The sequence below is a fragment of the Corylus avellana genome, chromosome 1 (genome assembly GCF_965113065.1).
Source record: "Corylus avellana chromosome 1, dhCorAvel1.hap1.2, whole genome shotgun sequence".
Classification (NCBI taxonomy): Eukaryota; Viridiplantae; Streptophyta; class Magnoliopsida; order Fagales; family Betulaceae; genus Corylus; species Corylus avellana.
This window is the reverse complement of record NC_142490.1, coordinates 41,709,071-41,729,341: the sequence shown is the minus strand read 5'-3', so window position 1 is coordinate 41,729,341 and position 20,271 is coordinate 41,709,071. Positions and strand designations below refer to the sequence as shown.

At 32.4% G+C, this 20,271-nt stretch overlaps 1 protein-coding gene and 1 pseudogene across 1 annotated transcript; both read left to right on the top strand.

Annotated features, from left to right (window-relative positions):
* Positions 1–3,340: 3,340 nt before the first annotated feature.
* Positions 3,341–10,090, top strand: LOC148589858 (cysteine-rich receptor-like protein kinase 10; annotated as a pseudogene).
* Positions 10,091–18,210: 8,120 nt separating this feature from the next.
* Positions 18,211–20,093, top strand: LOC132172250 (uncharacterized). Its single transcript, XM_059583720.2, has 3 exons — positions 18,211–18,578; positions 18,665–18,890; positions 19,105–20,093. Exons 1-3 carry the CDS (start codon positions 18,273–18,275, stop codon positions 19,527–19,529), a joined length of 957 nt encoding a protein of 318 aa, XP_059439703.2. The 5' UTR covers positions 18,211–18,272; the 3' UTR covers positions 19,530–20,093.
* The last annotated feature ends 178 nt before the right edge of the window (positions 20,094–20,271 follow it).

The following is a 20,271-nucleotide window of genomic DNA, read 5'->3' as shown; positions in this document are numbered from 1 at the left end:
TTGTACGGACTCAAGCAGGCACCGAGACAGTGGTATAAGAAGTTTGATTATTTTATGGTTGATCATGGGTATGAGAGAACTACAGCAGATCATTGTGTGTTTGTGAAGAAATTCTCTGATGGAGAATTTATTATTCTCTTGCTACATGTGGACGATATGCTGATTGTTTGTCATGACACTAGTAAAATTGACAGACTGAAGAAAGAATTGAGTAAGTCCTTTGCTATGAAGGACTTGGGACCTGCAAAGCATATCCTTGGTATGAAAATCTCTCGTGATAGGAAGAAAGAAAAATTGTGGCTATCACAAGAGAGTTATATCGAGAAGGTATTGGACAGATTCAACATGAGCAAGGCAAAACCGGTGAGCTCTACACTTGCAGGTCATTTAAAGTTGAGTTCAAAGCAAAGTCCTACATGTGAGAAAGAAAAAGATGAAATGAAGAAAGTACCTTACGCATCAGCCGTGGGTAGCTTGATGTACGCCATGGTGTGTACGAGGCCTAATATCGCTCATACAGTTGGAGTTGTTAGTCAGTTCCTTTCTAATCCTGGCAAAGAACATTGGGCAGCTGTGAAATGGATTCTCAGGTATCTCAGAGATAATTCGAAAGTATGTTTGTGCTTCGGCAGTGGTCAACAGGTGCTTGATGGGTTTACAGACGCAGATATGGCTGGAGATATTGATTCTAGAAAATCTACTTCAGGGTACCTGATTACTTATTCAGGGGGAGCAGTGTCATGGCAGTCCAGATTGCAGAAGTGTGTTGCTTTGTCTACCACAAAGGCAGAGTACATTGCTATCACTGAAGCGGTCAAAGAATTGTTATGGATGAAAAAGTTCTTACAAGAACTGGGTCTACAGCAAGAGAGGTATGTGCTTTACTGTGACAGTCAGAGTGCCATCTATCTCAGTAAGAATTCAACTTTCCATTCAAGATCGAAACATATCGATGTTAAGTGTCATTGGATTTGTGATGCACTGGAGGATAAGCTGTTACAGATTGAGAAAATCCATACTTATGATAATGGGTCAGATATGATGACTAAATCGTTGCCTATGCAAAAGCTTGAAATTTGCAGAAGCTCGGCGGGCTTGGTGGAGCCCCCCACATAGCCGAGAGGGGAAGATTTGTTGGGTGGTTCCTCTTATGTGGGGACCACATGGGCTACAACAAAACAAGGAGTTTTGTTTGTAGTAGAACTCTAACACATGGTGCGTGGGTTTATAAGAGACAAAAGTGAGAAAAAGAAAAATATAAAGAAAAAGAAAGAGTGTGGCGGTGCAGAGAAGAAAAAGAAATAGAAGAAAAAGGGTTTTGCTTATTTACATCCGTCAGAGATTGGAGGTTCATTTGTGGTCCGATCTTGATGCAATTTTAGAGTGTTGCTCCTGACGACGAGTGTTACGTATTGACTGGGGTCGATCATTGGAATTCCTCTCCAATCGCTTGATTGCTAATACCTACTTGGTGAGATCTTTCTTTATTCTTGTTGGAATCCACTTTAGGGTGATGAATTTATGTTTAATTCAAGAATGAATGTATTCTTGATGTGGTGATAACCTCTAGATATTTCTCTAGGGAAGACAAATTGTAAACTCATTATTGTTGATAGTGAAAGATTTAACTGGACTAAGTCCCGTGGTTTTTACCTTCGCATTGGAGGGTTTTCCACGTAAAAATCTTGGTGCCTTGCTTGTGGGTTTGCTTGATTATTATTTTGCTATTGCGTTACTATTTAATTTGCACAAAGAATGGTAGATTAATTCCGCTGAGCATCTGAAATTGGTATTTACCCCTAACACTAGGTGCTTAAGAGATATAAATTCAGATGAAATGCTATCACAATCCAAATCTAATAATATAGTACTACTAGTGGCAGATTTTATCTCATTACAATATATATCCATTTCTCTCCTTCCAACACACCCACCATTGGTTTACAACTTTTGGTTTACTAGTAATGCTAGAAGGAGGATTAGAGTTCTCTTGAGAAATTATTGGGATCAATATTTTGCACATATATATATATATATATATTTATATCATCAAGCATTAGATTTGTGGACTTATGTGGACCCTACAAATCTAGTGGTTGATATCTTGAATTTGTAAGAGAATATGAGGAAAAATATGGACAAATTATTAACATCAATCATTTCTCGAGTTCTCTTAGTGTCCTCTTAATTGTGACATAGCTTTTAAAATCACCAATAGATCAAAAACTAATAATAATCATTTTAAATTCAATGGTGATTTTAAAAAAACCAAGTTACATTTGAGAGGATACAAAGAAAACTCTAATCCTCCTAACATTACTTTTGGTTTATGGAAGCTAGAATTATATTCAATTTGGTCGTCGAAGGAAGATGAAGAGTCAAAAAGTTCAAAAATAAGATCCAAAAAAAAGTGTAGAAAAAATAAAAGATTAAGAGAATTTTGAAAAGAAGGTTGTGTTTTTTATGTGTGAAACTTTATAATAATTTGGACTATTTACTTTCCAGCGGGTCTTTTAATCCAATTAATTTCTTTCAACTTAGTCTACAATAAAAAGCATCACGTGAAATAATTGATAATACAAATTAAGCATGCAATCTTATTAGCTAGCTATAACCTCTTGGGATATTTCTAATTAGTCCAAACAATTTTATTGGTATTTGTCTGAGATTGAATTGGTGTGAAAACAATATCACCATGCCGAATTCTAATAAAATGTTATTAATTAATTTTTGGCATTATGATCAATACTACAAAGAAGCCTTCAAACAATGCACATTAAATTAAATGACCGGATAAGAATGATTGCATTTACACGTTAAATATTGTAAAATTTAATCCAAACAAAATGATTGATGTCGAAAATCATGTTCCGTTCGACTAGATATGCAGCCTAGAACGAAATATTATATTTACAGTCCAACATTTAATTAAGCAGAACAGTAACTATGAAGGTCATAGATGAGAAGCCTCTCATCACTTTCCAAGTAGATACCTAAAAGCTTAACTAAATTCCTGCCTAACTTAAACCCACTAACAAAACCTTGTCTATTCTTAAATTCTAGGTTCCTTCATGTTGATGCTCCGAACCTTCTAGGTCAGTTCCTCTGTTAATCGATAATTTGCGATCAGTTTAGCAATGATTATTTGGACCAAAAATTATGCTATTTTTATAGACTACTCGACTTGAGAAACGTGTGATAATGAGAGGATCCAGAGAAATCTTGGAAATATAATATTCGGATGATCCAGACGTGAGTGGACGACTTCGACAAACAGGAAACATCAAGGCAATTCGCTACCGGAGTAGTTTTGAGCTTTCCACGGTGACATTTGACTACCTGCCGGAGCTGTGTCAGCTCTACGGGTCAAAATATCACAACTCGGTGTCCATCAAACAGAACTGCCATCATCTGGTTCGAAGAATGCACGTTAAGGTACTCCAATACCAATTTCTTTGGAGTGTTGGAGACATCGCCATGGGTGGTTGTGCGGAATTCCCAGAATAGAATTTCAAGTGAGGGACCTAATTTTGGAGCACGAGCTCTTTTGAACGGGCTAGTAGAAGATGCTGTCGGAACAGATATGTTGTACAAGGCAGGTACCCGTTATGGGGACAATGGGTCTGAGGTTAGATATGGTTTGGTACAGTGCACTAGAGATATCAATGCTACTTCCTGCAGTAATTGTTTGGAACGGTCGATGACTAGAGCCAATATGTGTTGCGAAGCGAAGACAGGGTGGCGTGTTATTGCCCCAAGTTGTATTATAAGGTATGAGAACTACCCATTCTTTCAGTTACCATCTCCGCCACCGCCACCGCTACTGCTGCCTCAGCCACAGCCACTGCCCGACAATGGTAAGACTAGATCAACTTTTCCTGCCTCTGCATAATTTGGACCTATAAAAATGTGGAAGTAGGCAGGCCAATTTGTAGATGACCAGTCTTTGAGTTTATAGAAGAAACAATTATCTTAATACCTTTTGATCATGAAGTATTGGTATTAGACAATCAAATTTTTTGATGAAAAACGTTGTAGATCTAAGAAAATCAGTTGATAGGGGCTGATTGAAAAAATAAATAGAGGATTTAGAGATGGTTATGGAGTTTTTGCTAAGAATACATTAATATGCATAGTTGAACACAACTCTAATCCAAAAGTTTAAGCTAATGGGATAAGGTCTACTTAGGTATATTAAGCACTCTTTTCTTTTATATTTTCTCAATGTGAGACACAACACTCACAAACACACTCACAATAGAGACAACCAAGGATAATGGCAAACTTGAATGTAGTAGAAGTTCTCCCTTCTGTTTGATTTAGAACTTGCATTTATCTGGAAAATTTAGTGGTATTGGAACCTTCATGAAATACTGATGAATCCATCATCAAAAGAAGTGCTTTTGGATTTGTCTTGATTGTCACAGGTTGTGCAGGCTATATATATTCCTATATTTATTGGTGTGTCTTTGTTTTAAGAAAATACTAGCTTAGAGCCCGTGCTATGCGCCGGGTTTTTTTTTTATTTTGTAATTTACTCAAAAATTCTTTAAAAGATTATCAACAACAATTTTTATTTTCTTATCTTAATTAACTAATTAGCTACTAAAAATGACAAATGTTCATAAGATCCTTTTAAACCATAGTTTTACTCAATACATATCTAATAAATTTAAAAATTCATAAATTTTAGTTCTTATAAACTGAAACATATTAAATATTTGTTCCCATATATGTAGTTTAAAATGAAATATACAGGAAAAAAAATTCAAAATAAAAACATAGATTAATCAATTATACAAAATGATTGATTAATCATTATATTCCAACAATGACACCACTTCTCCTCCACTACACAATCCATTATGGTAAACTTTTGTCTTTCAGGAGTTGAACTTTCTCCTCATAAACAATTTTTTTGAGAAATTTTTCTATTACACTAACAAAAAAAAAGAAGTGTTCTAAAATATATGAGCATATTGATATTTGATTACAGTTATATTTACTAATTTTGTAAATAAAAAAATGTTGGTAGTTTAATTTTTCTTTTTAAAAAGGAAAGAGATAAAAAACATTGGCATGAATATTGACATAATCTAATTATACATCGTACCAAAAATAATGATAGGAAATTTTTTCACTATCATTTCCCTTAATTCAACGTGAAATTTACAAAAGAAAACTAATCAATTTGAAAAAATAATATATAAATTAGTATAAAATTTAAGGGAAAAAAATGGAAGAACATAACCAATTTTTTTTTTTTTTAACAGCCATCCTTCACATATATAAAGTAAATGAAACTAATTTTAAGACATATAGGAAAACAAAGACGAAAAAATCTACACAATGAACATTGACATAATCTAAAAAAGCATCCTACACCGTACCAAAAATAATGATAGGAAACTCTTTCACTATCATTTCCTAATTCAATGTGAAATTTACAAAAGAAAAATATTCAATTTGAATAAATAATATATAAATTAGTAGAAAATTTAAGGGATAACAATGGAAGAACATAAATACATTAAATAAAGATAAAATAAAAAACTAAAAATAAAATTTTAATATAATTGAAAGAATTGTCTTTTTCTACTGTATACGTTTCTCGATTCCAATGAAACCTTAAAAACCAATGTCATCCATTAATTAAGCATGTAAACAGATAAAAAAAATTAAATCACTCAATGAACAACAACATGTACAAACTAAAAAATTATCAACAAAAAATAACGATAAGAAACTCTCTCTCATTATTATTTCTTGAGTTCAATGTAAAATTTACCAAAGAAAAGTAATCATTTGAATCAAAAATAATATATAAATTAGAAGAAAAAAATAAGGGACAAAAAAAAAAGGGAAGAACATAAGCACCGGAAATAAAGATAAAAAAAAAAAAGGAAAAAAAAAATACTAATTGAAAATAACTATTCTAGATTAAAAAAAACTGTAGTATAATTTTTCATTCAGAAACAACGATTGAAAAATTGAAAAGAACTGTTCTAGAAAAAAAATATATATAAAAAAAAATAACTATAGTATAATTTTTCATTGAGAAGCAGCAATGCAAATCTCTTTCTCTCTCTCTCTCTCTCTCTCTCTTGTCTTTTTCTAAATTGATTGTAAAATTCACAAAGGAACATTGAGATATAAATAGAAAGTAAGAGAAGAAAAAAAAATTAGAAAAAAATATAAGGGACAAAAACAAAAATGGAAGAACATAAGCACCGAAAATAAAGATAAAAAAAAAAACGAATAAAATGAAAATACTAATATAATTGAAAATAACTATTCTACTCTTCATTGAGAATAGTATAATTTTTCATTGAGAAACAACGATTGGAAAATTTAAAAGAACTATTCTTGTAGAAAAATAAAATAAAGAAAAGAAATCATTGAGAAACAACGATTAGAAACTCTCTTTACCTCTCTCTTGTAGTCTTGTATTTTTCCTGATTTGAGTGTGAAATTGACAGAGGAACATTGAGATATAAATAGAAAGCAAGAGAAGAGAAAAAGAAAAATAAACAGATAGAGAAAGAAAGAATTTGGGAACCTTTTGTTTTCTTCATTAAGACAATTAAATATATTAAAAATAAAACTCATATATTTTAATTGTCTCATATTGAGATATAAACATAAAGGAAGAGAAGATAAAAAGAAAATTAAATAAAGAGAGAGAAATAGAGAATTTGAAAACTTTTTGTTTTCTTCATTAAGACAATTCAATGCATTATGATGATGATGAATATATATATATATATATATATATATATATATATATATATATATAATAATATATCTCACATTAAGATATAAACATAAAGCAAGAGAAGATAAAAAGAAAATTAAATAAAGAGAGAGAAATAGAGAATTTGAAAACCTTTTGTATTCTTTATTAAGACAACTCAATGCATTATAAATAAAAAATCAAAAAATTGGTTCAAACATAAATTATGGGAGAGAGAGAGAGAGAAAGAGATTTAAGACATTTAAGTGGAGAAAATTATGGGAGAGAGAGAGAGAGAGACAAAATTATGGGAGAGAGAAATAGTTAAGACACTTAAACCATATAATTAGTTTAGAGAGAGAAGAAAAGGTTCAAATATAAAATTATATTAAAAAAAATGGTTGAAACATAAATTATGAGAGAGAGAGAGAGATTATGGGAGAGTGAGAATTATCACAATTAATTAAAAAAAAAAAGGAATTCAGATATAAAATTATGGGAGAGAGATTTAAGACAATTAAGTGGGGATAGAGAGAGAGAGAGAGAGAGAGAGAGAGAGAGACAAAAAAACGATTGAAACACAAATTATGGGAGAGAGTTAGCACAATTAATTAAAAAAAAAAAAAACTATTGAAACACAAATTATGGGAGAGAGATTTAAGACAATTAAGTGGAGATAAAGGGAGAGAGAGAGAGAGAGACAAAAAACGGTTGAAACACAAATTATGGGAGAGAGTTAGCACAATTAATTTTTTTTTAAAAAAAAAAAAACGATTGAAACACAAATTATGGGAGAGTGAAAGTTAGCACAATTAATTGTCTTAAACCATAGAATTAGTTTAAGACATTTAAATTGAGATAGAGGGAGAAAGAGAGAGATTTAAGACAATTAAGTAGAGATAGAGGGAGAGAGAGAGAGAGAGAGAGAGAGAGAAAGAGAGAGAGAGAGACAAAAAACGGTTGAAATACAAATTATGGGAGAGAGTTAGCAGGATTAATTTTAAAAAAAAAAAACGATTGAAACACAAATTATGGGAAAAAGATTTAAGACAATTAAATGGAGATAGAGGGAGAGGGAGAGAGAGAGAGAGAGAGAAAAAACGGTTAAAACACAAATTATGGGAGAGAGTTAACACAATTAATTTAAAAATAAAAATAAAAAACGATTGAAACACAAATTATGGGAGAGTGAGAGTTAGCACAATTAATTATCTTAAACCATAGAATTAGTTTAAGACATTTAAGAGGAGATAGAGGGAGAGAGAGAGAGAGAGAGAGAGAGAGAGAGAGAGAGACAAAAACTGTTGAAACACAAATTATGGAAGAGTGAGAGTTAGCACAATTAATTAAATGTCTTAAACCATTGAATTAGTTGAAGACATTTTTCTCAAAAAAGTTTAAGACATTTAAGTTGAGATAGAGGGAGAGAGAGAGAGAGAGACGTGGGAAATAGAGTTAGGAGGACACGTGTCGCAATTCTAAGCATTCCCTACATCAAAACTCGGCTTTTATATATATATATATATGATATATGATAAGCAAACTTACATGAGTTGTCTTGTATGATGAAACAGGAGGAAAGGGAGGAAATAAAACAAGAAATATCGTAATCATTACCCTATCATCAGTTGCAGTAGTTGCGGCCCTCTTGCGTTTCTGGTATTATATATCCTTTGGCAGGAGGAAAAGACAAGAAGGTCGATTAATTAAGGCCAGGGGAAACAATTAAGCCAACTAATTATATTTAACCATTTCAATACGTATTAACTTGTATATCGATCTTCTCTGCAGCTGCTGTGGATGAAATAATAAGTGTTGAATCTTTGCAATTCAATTTCAGATTAGAGCCGCCACTAACAACTTTTCTAACACGAATAATCTTAGAAAAAGGTGGATTTGGGATAGTTTACAGGGTAAGAAAACGTCATGCTAAAAAATAAAAAAGGATCGTTAGTTACTTGTCAAAATGTATCAAACCAAACCAATATATTTCATTCTTTGAAGTTGGCTTGAATTGTTTTATTTATTGCTTATTTTCATATAAACAGGGTAGGCTTTCAAACGGACAAGAAATAGCTGTGAAAAGACTATCAACAAATTATGGACAGGGAGATGTGGAATTTAAGAATGAGGTCCTACTGGTAGCTAAGCTCCAACACCGGAATTTGGTTAAGCTCCTTGGATTTTGCTTGGAAGGAAATGAAAAACTTCTTCTCTATGAGTTCGTGCCTAACACAAGCCTTGATCACTATATATTTGGTATCTCTCAATTTCTACTCCTACATTATCATCAAAGAACTTTCATTTGGGCACCATAAAACAACCAATTTTGAAATATTTGTTTGAAAAATATGATTTCATGAATATGCAGATCCCATGAAGCGTGCAAACTTAGATTGGGGAAGACGGTATAAAATTATAGGTGGCATTGCTCGATGGCTTTTGTACCTTCACGAGGACTCCCGGCTTAGGATTATTCATCGTGACCTCAAAACTGGCAACATTCTATTAGATGCAAAAATGAATGCTAAAATTTCAGATTTTGGCATGGCAAGATTATTTGCATTGGATCAAACTGAAGGCAGTACAAATAGAATTGTGGGGACCTAGTACGTATCAAAACAAGTTATTGATAATGACTACATCTATGCCATGCTTGTGTAATTGGTAAATTACATCAGATTAACATGCCAGGATAGCAGTAGAAAAGATTGAAATTTCATAGTCATTAGCGACTCTGTTACCATTCAAACTAAAGCAAAGTTTATTGATATTGATATGCAATGGATATATGGCTCCGGAATATGTAATGTTTGGACAATTCTCAACAAAATCATATGTCTTCAGTTTTGTTGTCCTAATTCTGGAGATTGTAAGCCGTTAGAAAATTGCTAATTTTCAAGACACAGAATGCGGAATACCTTCTCAGCTATGTATGTATATCAATTGATACATTCCTAACATTTATTAAAAAGGAAGTTGAAAACTAGTTATACAGCCCTGTGTTTAACATTTATATGGCTCATTGATATAATTTTGCAAGCATGGAAAAATTGGAGGGATGGGACAGCTTCGAATCTCATAGATCCCACGTTAATGAAGGGCGGTCCAAAAATCGAAATGATGAGATGTATTCACATAGGTCTGCTATGTGTTCAACAAAATGTAGCCGACAGACCAAACATGACGTCAGTTCTTCTCATGCTTAATAGCAATTCTGTCGCGCTCCCTCTACCTACACAACCTGCAAGCTTTATGCAGAGCAATGTTGGGTCAAGCAAATCACTGCAACTGGACAACAATTGTGGGGGAACTAATTATGTGGCTTCAATTACTGAAGAGTTATCTCCTAGGTAGTACCTTTCCATGTCTTGATTCAATCTCAGCTACAATTCATCTAATGTCCCGGGACCGTAAATATAAATCCAGCCAAATATACGATTTGAAAATATTTGTAGGTGGTTATGGTTTGTTCAAGGGTTTGGATGTGGGTGTTTTATATATATATATTGAAATTTAACTGAACTAGAACATTGTGTACATGAATACCTAAGAACGAAATGTCTTCTCTACAATACAACATGCCCAAGTGAAGAACCCTGCCCACTTCTTCCTCACCAACTCACCTCAAGCCTTCAATCTCTCATCAAGAGCATTCAATAATTGCCCTTGTAGCATCAATTGCCATGCCCGATCTACCAAAGGTAGCTTCCCTTCCTTTATAGGCCTCCTCCCACACATGACTTCTAAAATCATTACTCCAAATCCGAACACATCCGTTTGAGCCGATGGCCGCCCGCTCCTAATTAATCACTTTTGGTGCCAAATATCTGACGGTACCAACCACCCTAGCCGTGTTAAGAACTTGTCTATGGTCGTGCATTCGGGCTAATCCAAAATCCCCTAACCTTCCATTCATATCCTTGCCAAGTAACACATTGCTGGCCTTAATGTCCCTATGAAGGACTTTGGCATCCCACCCCTCATGTCTGCTTTATAGTTTGATAATGTTGGTAATGATATTGTCCCGTCTCCTCTTTGTGTATGTAAGGATGACTTTCCTAAGATTGCTACATTCTCCAATGAGCTCAAATAATGAGCAAATACTTATTTGATATATGTTGATCCGCAAGAAGCATATGTTTTTCAATTACAGCAAAAGATTGAATGCAGCAAGAATTTTAAACAAACTGAAAGATTGTTTTTGGGCTCGCTTGATCCTCGTTCTTGGGAATTTTTTTCCCTGTATGATTCACCCTATCTAGCTGGTTTCCTTTCTCGGCTGTAAACTTTCCATTGTAGATTGATTTCTTCTCTGCAGAAAACCTTCCATAACAGTTGATGATTGATTGCTTTCATTACACATACCTTCCCACAACAGATTGATTACTTCCATATAACAAATTGATTGCTTTCTGTCAAGCTATTCCTTAGATGTTGTAGCTCATAAATCACTTGTATTCTGTACATTGTTTTTGTTCCACGCCCAAAGCAGAGATATGACCAAATTGTTTTCATTACATATTAGAGCAGCCTACGTAATTAGAAGTCAGAGATATGACCAGTCAACATACATCTGAAGGAATTTCCTGCTTTGGAAAAACACTCTGTGCTTTATAATTTAGGTTGTAGAAATTTCTGAAAATTCTGTCCGAGAATATAACAATCCATTAACGTTGCGTAATATCAGTGGGAGTTGTCTCTTCTGGGTGCTTTAGAGATAATCTGATTAGTTCAGATGAAATCATGCAGATCGACTGTGACTTGCTCAACAATCTTTCTCACATGTGAGTCCATCACGACCAGCACCATTCGATCAAACCAGAACATAATTGAGAGATTGACGAGCCTTTTAATGATAAAGCATAAATGGCAATCACTCAGCATCCTTTGATGTTCGGATTTGGCTTTTTACTCCTTTATGCATTCTTACCAACACCATTTACGTTTTCAATTCTCCTTTCTTTTCATTCGGATCAAGAATGGAAAATGCCCTCCCTCGTAATTCTCTTTCTCATTTGAATAAAAACATAAAAAAAAAAACAAAAACAAAAACAAAAAACAAAAAATCTCATTTCTAATCAATGGTTGCTATCCAACCCAAAAACGGAAATAGCAATATTGATAATTGATAACAATCCATTAACGTTGCCTAGAACTTTCAACATAATGGGAGTTGTCGCTAGGTGCTTAAGAGATGTAAATTCAGATGAAATGCTATTACAATCCAAATCTAATAATATAGTACTACAAGTGGCAGATTTTATCTCATTACAATATATATCCATTTCTCTCCTTCCAACACACCTACTTTTGGCTTACAAGTAATGATAGAGGGAGGATTAAAGTTCTCTTGAGAAATTATTGGGATCAATATTTTGCACATATATATATATATATATATATATATTTTATATCATCTACCATTAGATTTGTGGACTTATGTAGACCCCACATAAGTCAATGGTGGACCTCACAAATCTAATGGTTGGTATCTTGAATTTGTAAGAGAATATGAAAAAAAATATAGACAAATTATTGACATCAATCATTTCTCAAGTTCTCTTAGTGTCCTCTTAATTGTGACATGGCTTTTAAAATCACCAATAGATCGATCAAAATCTAATAATGATCATTTCAAATTCAATAGTAATTTTAAAAAGTCAAGTTACATTTTAGAGGACACAAAGAAAACTCTAATCCTTCTAGCATTACTTTTGGTTTACAGAAGCTAGAATTATATTCAATTTGGCCATCGGAGGAAGATGAAAAGTCAAAAAGTTCAAAAATAAGATCCAAAAAAAAGTGTAGAAAAAAAAAAAGAAAAAAGAAAAAGAAAAACGGGTTAAGAGATTTGTTAAAAGAAGCTTGTGTTTTTTTATATGTGAAACTTTATAATAACTTGGACTATTTATAGCTGAATCGCGATTGAAAACAAAAAGAAAGAAAAAAAAAATTTGCTTCTTTACATTTTGGCATTCATTTTGTGTATATCACAGCTTGGTTGGCATGATCTATACATCCACCATTGATTTTTTTTTTTTTTTTTTTTCTCAATTAAGGGTGGATGAAATATGTCAACTTAACAAAGATATACACGAGATTGATGCCATAATGCAAAGTATCATTTCTCTTGATTTTTTTTTTTTTTTTGGTATTTTAAAAAGTGAATATTCTTTTAAAATTCTCGAAGAAAAAAATTATTCTCATAATATGCATGAGTATATTATGAGAATATTCATTAATTACAATTCTAAAAGGAAATTCTCGTAATATGCCTTAGAATATTCTATCACAATTCTCAATAATAAAAGAGAAGTGTTAGGGAGTCAAACAAATAAACCTAAAAAAAAATTCAAATTGATGTGGCAAGGGTTTTTCAATTAAAAAAAAAAAAAAATGCAATTCTCTCTCCCTTGTTTCCCACTCACAGTCTGCCACATCAGTTTTAAAAATTTTGTGGGTTTATTTGTTTGGCTCTCTAGCACTCCCCATAATAAAAATGTGTTTACGTGCATACCCTCATCAAACTACCACTCAATAAACAATGTTCCTCAAACTTTCAATTGTGACAACATCTTTTCCAAATTGCCAAAACATTGTCAATGTCTCTCACATGACTAGCAATAAGAAAAAAAATGTCCCTATAGATTTCTCAATAAGACAAAAGTACTCTTTATAAATTAAAAAATATTTATAAAAAAAAAAAAAAAAGGAAAAAAATTAATTTAAAAATAATAATTTTTAAAAAAAAATTAAAGAAAATTTTTATTTTACTAAGGGTAATTTTGTCATTGAGGGAAACATGGACAACTTTTAGTAGTTTGAAATAGGACATTGTCACAATTGAAAGTTTGAGAGAGATATTATCAATTGAGTTGTAGTTTGAGATGTATGTAGACTTTACTCTAAAAATGCTAATATTATGCTTCACATTATCAAATATAATTAACTGAATATTCTCTTTATTTTGGTCCATACTTTTTTCTTCTTTTTTTTTCTAAATTAATAGGTTTTCATACGCCACACAAACCTTATCATGACAAATTAAGCCAATGAAGCAATGATGGTGATATTGATGATTCCACCAATTAAGATCCCCTCTTCCGATACCAGGTGGCATTTTTAATCCCTTGATTACCACATTTCCCATGCTAAATTAATTGGAAGCACTTTGTTGCTTCGTGTGACACATGCATGGTTGATAAAATAAAATATAATTAAATTCATTATTTTTTTATTAACTTGAGTTTTAAAAATAAGTGATAGTTTTAGATAATCTTGTCTCTTTACGGTTTATTTTCCATTTTTCAATTAAAATATTCAATTCACGTGTGATGAAGATTTTAAAATATTAACTAAATAATTTAATTCATCATTATATATATATATATATATATATATATATATATATATACCAACTTTAGTTTTGAAAATAAATGATTTCAATGTTCAATCATCAAATGTTAGCACTTAATGATTGACTTCTAGTCCATAAACAGCCATGACCTTCTGGGTCGTTTCATATGGTACTACCACCGTTTTATAACAAAACCAGTAGGACATAATAATGCTGAATTTAATATATATTTGAAAATTAGAAAATAATAATAATATATATTTGAAGGCACAATCATTAGAATATAGAACAAAGATAATCATGTATATATATTTCAGTATTCAATACAGAGATAGAGATAGAACACATTCATTTACAAAAGCATAATGAACATATGTCTAATCAAATCATTAAGATAGAACTTCCAGATCGAGTGCAGGAATATTAATCACCTAAACATCATCATTTTCATCATGTTATCTTCTTCTTCTTTTTTTCTTTTTTTCTTTTTTTTGTAAAAAAAATTTTGCTTCTTATCTGATCTTTTAGGGTAGGTAAAACCTTCCATGGGCCAATATTGTCAAATCTATATTTAATTAAGAAAATGCTATGAATACCAAATCTTTTATCAATAGATGATTATGAAACTAATGTACATCAAGAAAAATGTGGAGCTCATTCATTAGAAATGATCAAAACAATTAATCAAGAAAAATGATATATATGAGTATTAATAAATGAGCTTCATATCAATTTGGGATGCAAACACGCTCATGTAATAGTCTGAAAGACTATTTTGTTTCTTAAATTCGTGTTTGGGTTGAAGAAATTTCAAATTGTATCTTTGACATTTTACTGAGGGAGCAATCTGCCCCAGTTTGATTGTTTTATATCAATGAAGAAGAAATTTGTTCCAAAAATAATAATAATTAACATGTTTGTACCAACCACAAGTCTTAAATCCATATCCCCCGTTCTTAGAGCATTTAATTATATTCGGTCGGTAAATTTACTCTTTATTTTAGTTAAAAAATTACTCAGCCTGTGATTAATTAAACTTGTGATGATCGATACAAAAAGTTAAAAGTACTTTTAAAGTTTTTTAACAAATTAACCATCTTTTTGTTTGGCAGAACTTTTTTATATATACTATAAATATATTTTTAGCTCCTTATCACAATCACAAACAAGCTAGAAGCTAGACATGTCGATCTCATTCATTGAATTATGAACATGTTGCCCATGCATATCAAAGCAATATATAACAAGTCTTTATCGAAAATGTGGATCATGCTAAGCAATATGTTAATAATACCTTGATTCCTTCTAAGTTGGGACTTCTTGATTTAATTTTGTCTGTTTTTAGTGTTTGTCAACGACAAGTAGCAAACTTTGGAAATATGGTCCTGAAAATTAATTAGTCTAACATGGATGGCTTTAAATAGCCATTGGTTTGAGTTGATGGTGTTACTTAAAAAAAAAAAAAAAAAAAAAAAAAAAAAAAAAAAAAAAAGGTTTAATAGGCACATGCATGGTCCAATTAATTAGTAAGAAAAGGTAAAATGCATGTTAAATTGAATATATAATAATAATAAACCTGCTGACAAAGCAAAATTTAATAAACCTCAATTTTGTTCTGTGCATGATCTTCAAACAACGACGAGGAGCAACAAGCTTAACATGAATTGTTTTGCACCTTCCAATAGGAAACAAATACCTGAACTTAAAACACAAAAAAATAATATAATCATTTATACTAAATAATTTTTTTTTTTTTTTGACTAAATACCCATTAATAAAATCACCAGAACTACCGTCTTGGTTGATTTTGGAAACTCTGGTGTTGAGGGTTCAGAAGTGGGTGGTGTGCATTGGGTTAGAACAAATAATCCTGACATGACAATCCCAATCAATTTTTGAATTAATCATTGTTTAAAATAAAAAAATCTAATGGTGGATTAAGAATGCAAAGTCGGCATTGTGGGAATGAGATAAAAATATGGTATATAAAAGCTCAAGATGCATGAGTTCAGTGGGGTTCACATTTGAGAAAAATGTTTTTAGTGCGTTTCACTTAGTAGACTTATTTAGTAAACTTTTTGAAAAGTGTTTTGTATTTTCAAAGAAACAAAAACTAAACATGCATATTTTGAGAAAACGCAAATGTGTAGAATTGGCTTTTTACTTACAAAAAATTAAAATCAAACTTTAAAAAGGTCACGTCTTTTTAGAGGTGACCGTGCGACTACCCCTCTCTAAATCTTTTTATAAATAATAATTCTATGTTCTAATTTCTGCACCATAAAAAGTAAACACTTGTTTGTATAAAAAGTGTTTTTTTTTAAAAAAAAAGTGAATTGCTTGTTAAATAATTTTATTTTTAATTTTATAAAGAAAGAAAACACTTTTTAAAGCCAATACCATACAAAACCCTACTTTTAATTACCAATTTTCTAGTTAATAGTAATTAATTGCCTCTCACATCTTTCACAACATAAATGATAAATCTAAAACAAGTCAACAATATCTGATCTTGTCTATTTCTGGAGGGCCATCTGGATTCTTGTCCAATGGTTGAATAGTATTACTCCAAATAATACACTTTTGGATACAAATGCGTACAAGTATTATTTTCAAATAGATCAAAAAAAAAAACAAAAGGGATAAAGATTGGATATGCTTGAACTTAAGGGTGACCAGCTACTGTGCTGGATTCTTTATCCTAATAAAACCCTTTTTATCCAAAAATAATCCCCACCACAACACCCAAAAAAAAAAAAAAAAACAAAAACAAAAAAAGAGCAATACCATATTGATGTAATACAATATCAATTAATCCTTATTTTATTGACTTGACGTGACAATATTTGTCGGTCATTAAAGTAGCTCTGAACCCAATATAATAGAAGTGAGATAAAAGTAATTGAATATTTTTTAAAAAAATAAAGAAAAAATACAAAATTAATCTTTATGGTTTACCTAATTTACAATTAGCTCATTATAATATCAAAATAAATTCAGATCAGCAATTAGCTAATAAATTACACCAATGATGATAGATTGATTTATAAATCTCTTTCCTATATATATATATATATAATATATTGTTAGGTTACAGGGACAAGTCACATTCCTCACTCGAACAGTGTCGAAATTGGCTTATACCAAATAATTGTAGCATACGAAATGACCAAATTACCCTCAAGTTTGGCTACAAATCTCCAGGCCTCGAAGGAATCTGCTGTTGTGAAAAAGAAACGAAAACCATTGCCTTCACGCCGCGTATTGTACGACATTCTCCCAATCTCACATTTAGCATGAGCTACAATTATATCATTGGCGTTAGGTGAGGGACATGTAGGACCCGCTCAATTCGGATAACCCTTGAGCCACGAACGATCCAGATTGAGCCACGTCCGACTGTTGTGGAACCCTCAATCACATCACCCCCCCCCCCCCACAGTACACCCATCAACAGTGATGGTGGTCCCCACCCTTTAATCATATCAGGATAGGGCAAATCGCTTTTTCCCATTATTTTATTATTAAATAAAAGTTAATAAAATAAATAAATAAATTATTTAAGGTAAATTTAACTTAACTTCTTCTATTATCACTCCAATGACAATTTATCTCTCAAATTACCAAAACAATAACAATGTACCCTCAATGCTAATAAAATGACGAAATTATCCTTATAAAATTTTCAACAAAACAAAAATACCTTTAAAATTTTGAAAAAAAATTAAAATTTAGTATTTTATTTTTATTTTAGTAAGGATAATTTTGTCATTTTTAAAAAATTATGGGTATATTGTCATTATTTTGGTAGTTTGGAGAATAAATTGTCGTAATTGTTTAAAGGATAAATTATCATTGTGGTGGTAGTTTAAGACGGTTAAAAAGTCTTTACCCAATTATTTATGTTTTATTAGAAACCCTCCAAATGAGTTTTATCCGGATAGATCGGTGCTTCCAAATTATTGAAGCTGACTGACGTGGATCCTGGCTGTCTGTCCGACCCACGTGCGTTGGTGGCCCATTGGTCTCCCACGGGCCCACGTAGGCCCCACCTTAATCCAAACTTTGTTATATAAAAGAAACATTAGGCGTCACATGGCCCATGCCACCACCAACTCACATTTTGTGCATTACTTTCTAGTTTACGTGACCATCTATAATTGTGAACCACCACCCACCATGGTTGGTCTGTCCACCGCAAGAAGTACTCCGACGGGTAGCCGCCACCACCGGGAATGGCGATCGTGTGATGATGCTCATGAATGTACAGTTCCTAATCCTATGCAGGTGGCAGCGAGTTTGTCCGATATGGTTTTCGGGTTCTTGGAAGAGGGTGAAGGGCTACCGGAAAGCGTCAGCAGTGAGGAAGAAGGGTGTAGGGAAATTGAGGACCTAGATGAAGATGAAGATCAGAAAGGAAAAGATGATAATGGAAATGTGGAGGAGGATAAGAGTTTTTGGGAAAACCAGCACCAACTTTTGCAGGTAATTATTAATTATTCAATTTACCATATATATCAAAGGAATTTGATTAAAACTCACAGATCTAAGTCTATTGGAATTGGTTACAGGCTAGCTTATGCAGGAGTAACTCTCTGGAAACAAGGATTAGGAGTGCCATAAAAGAAGCACTAAAGGAAATACGATCTGCAAATACAGCCTGTGCTTGTGGCAAACCCTTGGCAACCGGTTGCCGGAAATGCCTCATGGGAGAAGTTTCCAGCCGCCTCCGAAATGCTGGTTACAATAGTGCCATTTGCAAGTCAAAGTGGAGAAGCTCCCCAAATATTCCATCTGGTAAATAGAAAAATAGTGTCGACATCGATCGATTACTTGATCCCATCATTTTCTTACCAACTTTCTTTTCTAATATTTAATTAATATATTAAAAATTTAAATCGATAAGAAAAAGTAAATTTAATTTTTTAAAATCAGATCAATTATTATTATTATTATTTTAATAATATGTGCATGACATGTGAGGGCTTTTGTTTGTACGTATATGGTGCAGGGGAGCACAGCTTTTTGGACGTAATAGAAAAATGTAGCTCAAAGAAAGGAGAGGTGAGGATAATGGTTGAGTTGAACTTCCGGGCAGAGTTTGAGATGGCAAGAGCAAGCGAAGACTACAACCAGCTAGTCGGGCGACTTCCCGAGGTGTTCGTCGGAAAAGTAGAAAGATTGAGTAGCCTGATCAAGATTCTTTGCTCGGCGGCCAAGAAGTGCATGAAGGAGAAGAAAATGCACATGGGGCCATGGAGGAAGCAGAGGTACATGCAAGCAAAATGGCTTGGTGCATGTGAGAGGACGACGTCCACGTCACTCTTGCCGATGGGTTTTTCCGGCCGGTTGCCAAAGCCCAAGGCTTCCATGCTGACGGTGGATTTGCTAGAGAAGCTGCCTAATGGGCATTGTACAGCAGTCGAAGTTGTGTGATATTGTGAAACATATAGATTTGGTTCTTAATATCGTCAAGTGATGATTTGATCGATCAACAACTTGAAAGTTGCCTATATTTGTATATATATATATATATATAGACAATTAAAGGGATTTTATTTTTTTATGTAGGAAGAAATAACTCATTAATAAGATCTGCGAGGAAAATGGGCAAGGAAACGATCCAAGAAAGTCCTCTTGAAGCGCTCCCCCGAGATCAAAACTTGCATGCAAAAGATCTCTCTATGCGGTCCATCATTTTATCAACAACATCAAGTCTCTTGACGGTTGGGTGGAGGAGGATTAGATTGGTGTGAGAGATTTTCTCTCACAGCCAAAAAATAAAGTTGAAAAATATAGCTATATATGTCTTAAATCTAGTCTGCCTAAGAGGTGCTTTAACCGCACTTGTACATGGGTTAGTGAGAAGTTGAGGTCGTCATAGATAATACTTAATTGTAAGATCTATATTGTATTTATGACGTTGTAGCCTCGTAGCTTTGGAATATGATTTTTCAGAGTGTTATGCTCTGAATCTTATTATCAATAAAATTGCAAAGATTCCCGTTAAAAAAAATAATAATAATAAAAAGTGAGTCTATTACTCATGTAATAAATATATACATCATATGGTAAATGACATTTGAGACAATTTTCATTCTTAAAAAATCATTAAGGTATAAAAGTAAAACTTTCATGCATACATATCATAAGAATCTTTACTCCGGCCATAACACAA

What these genes read in the sequence shown, in the direction of transcription:
- LOC132172250 (XM_059583720.2), top strand. Translation starts at nt 18,273, where the DNA reads ATGGTTGGTCTGTCCACCGCAAGAAGTACTCCGACGGGTAGCCGCCAC. An exon ending in ACCAGCACCAACTTTTGCAG is followed by an intron (nt 18,579 to 18,664) that starts GTAATTATTAAT and finishes AATTGGTTACAG; the next exon opens with GCTAGCTTATGCAGGAGTAA. An exon ending in CTCCCCAAATATTCCATCTG is followed by an intron (nt 18,891 to 19,104) that starts GTAAATAGAAAA and finishes TATATGGTGCAG; the next exon opens with GGGAGCACAGCTTTTTGGAC.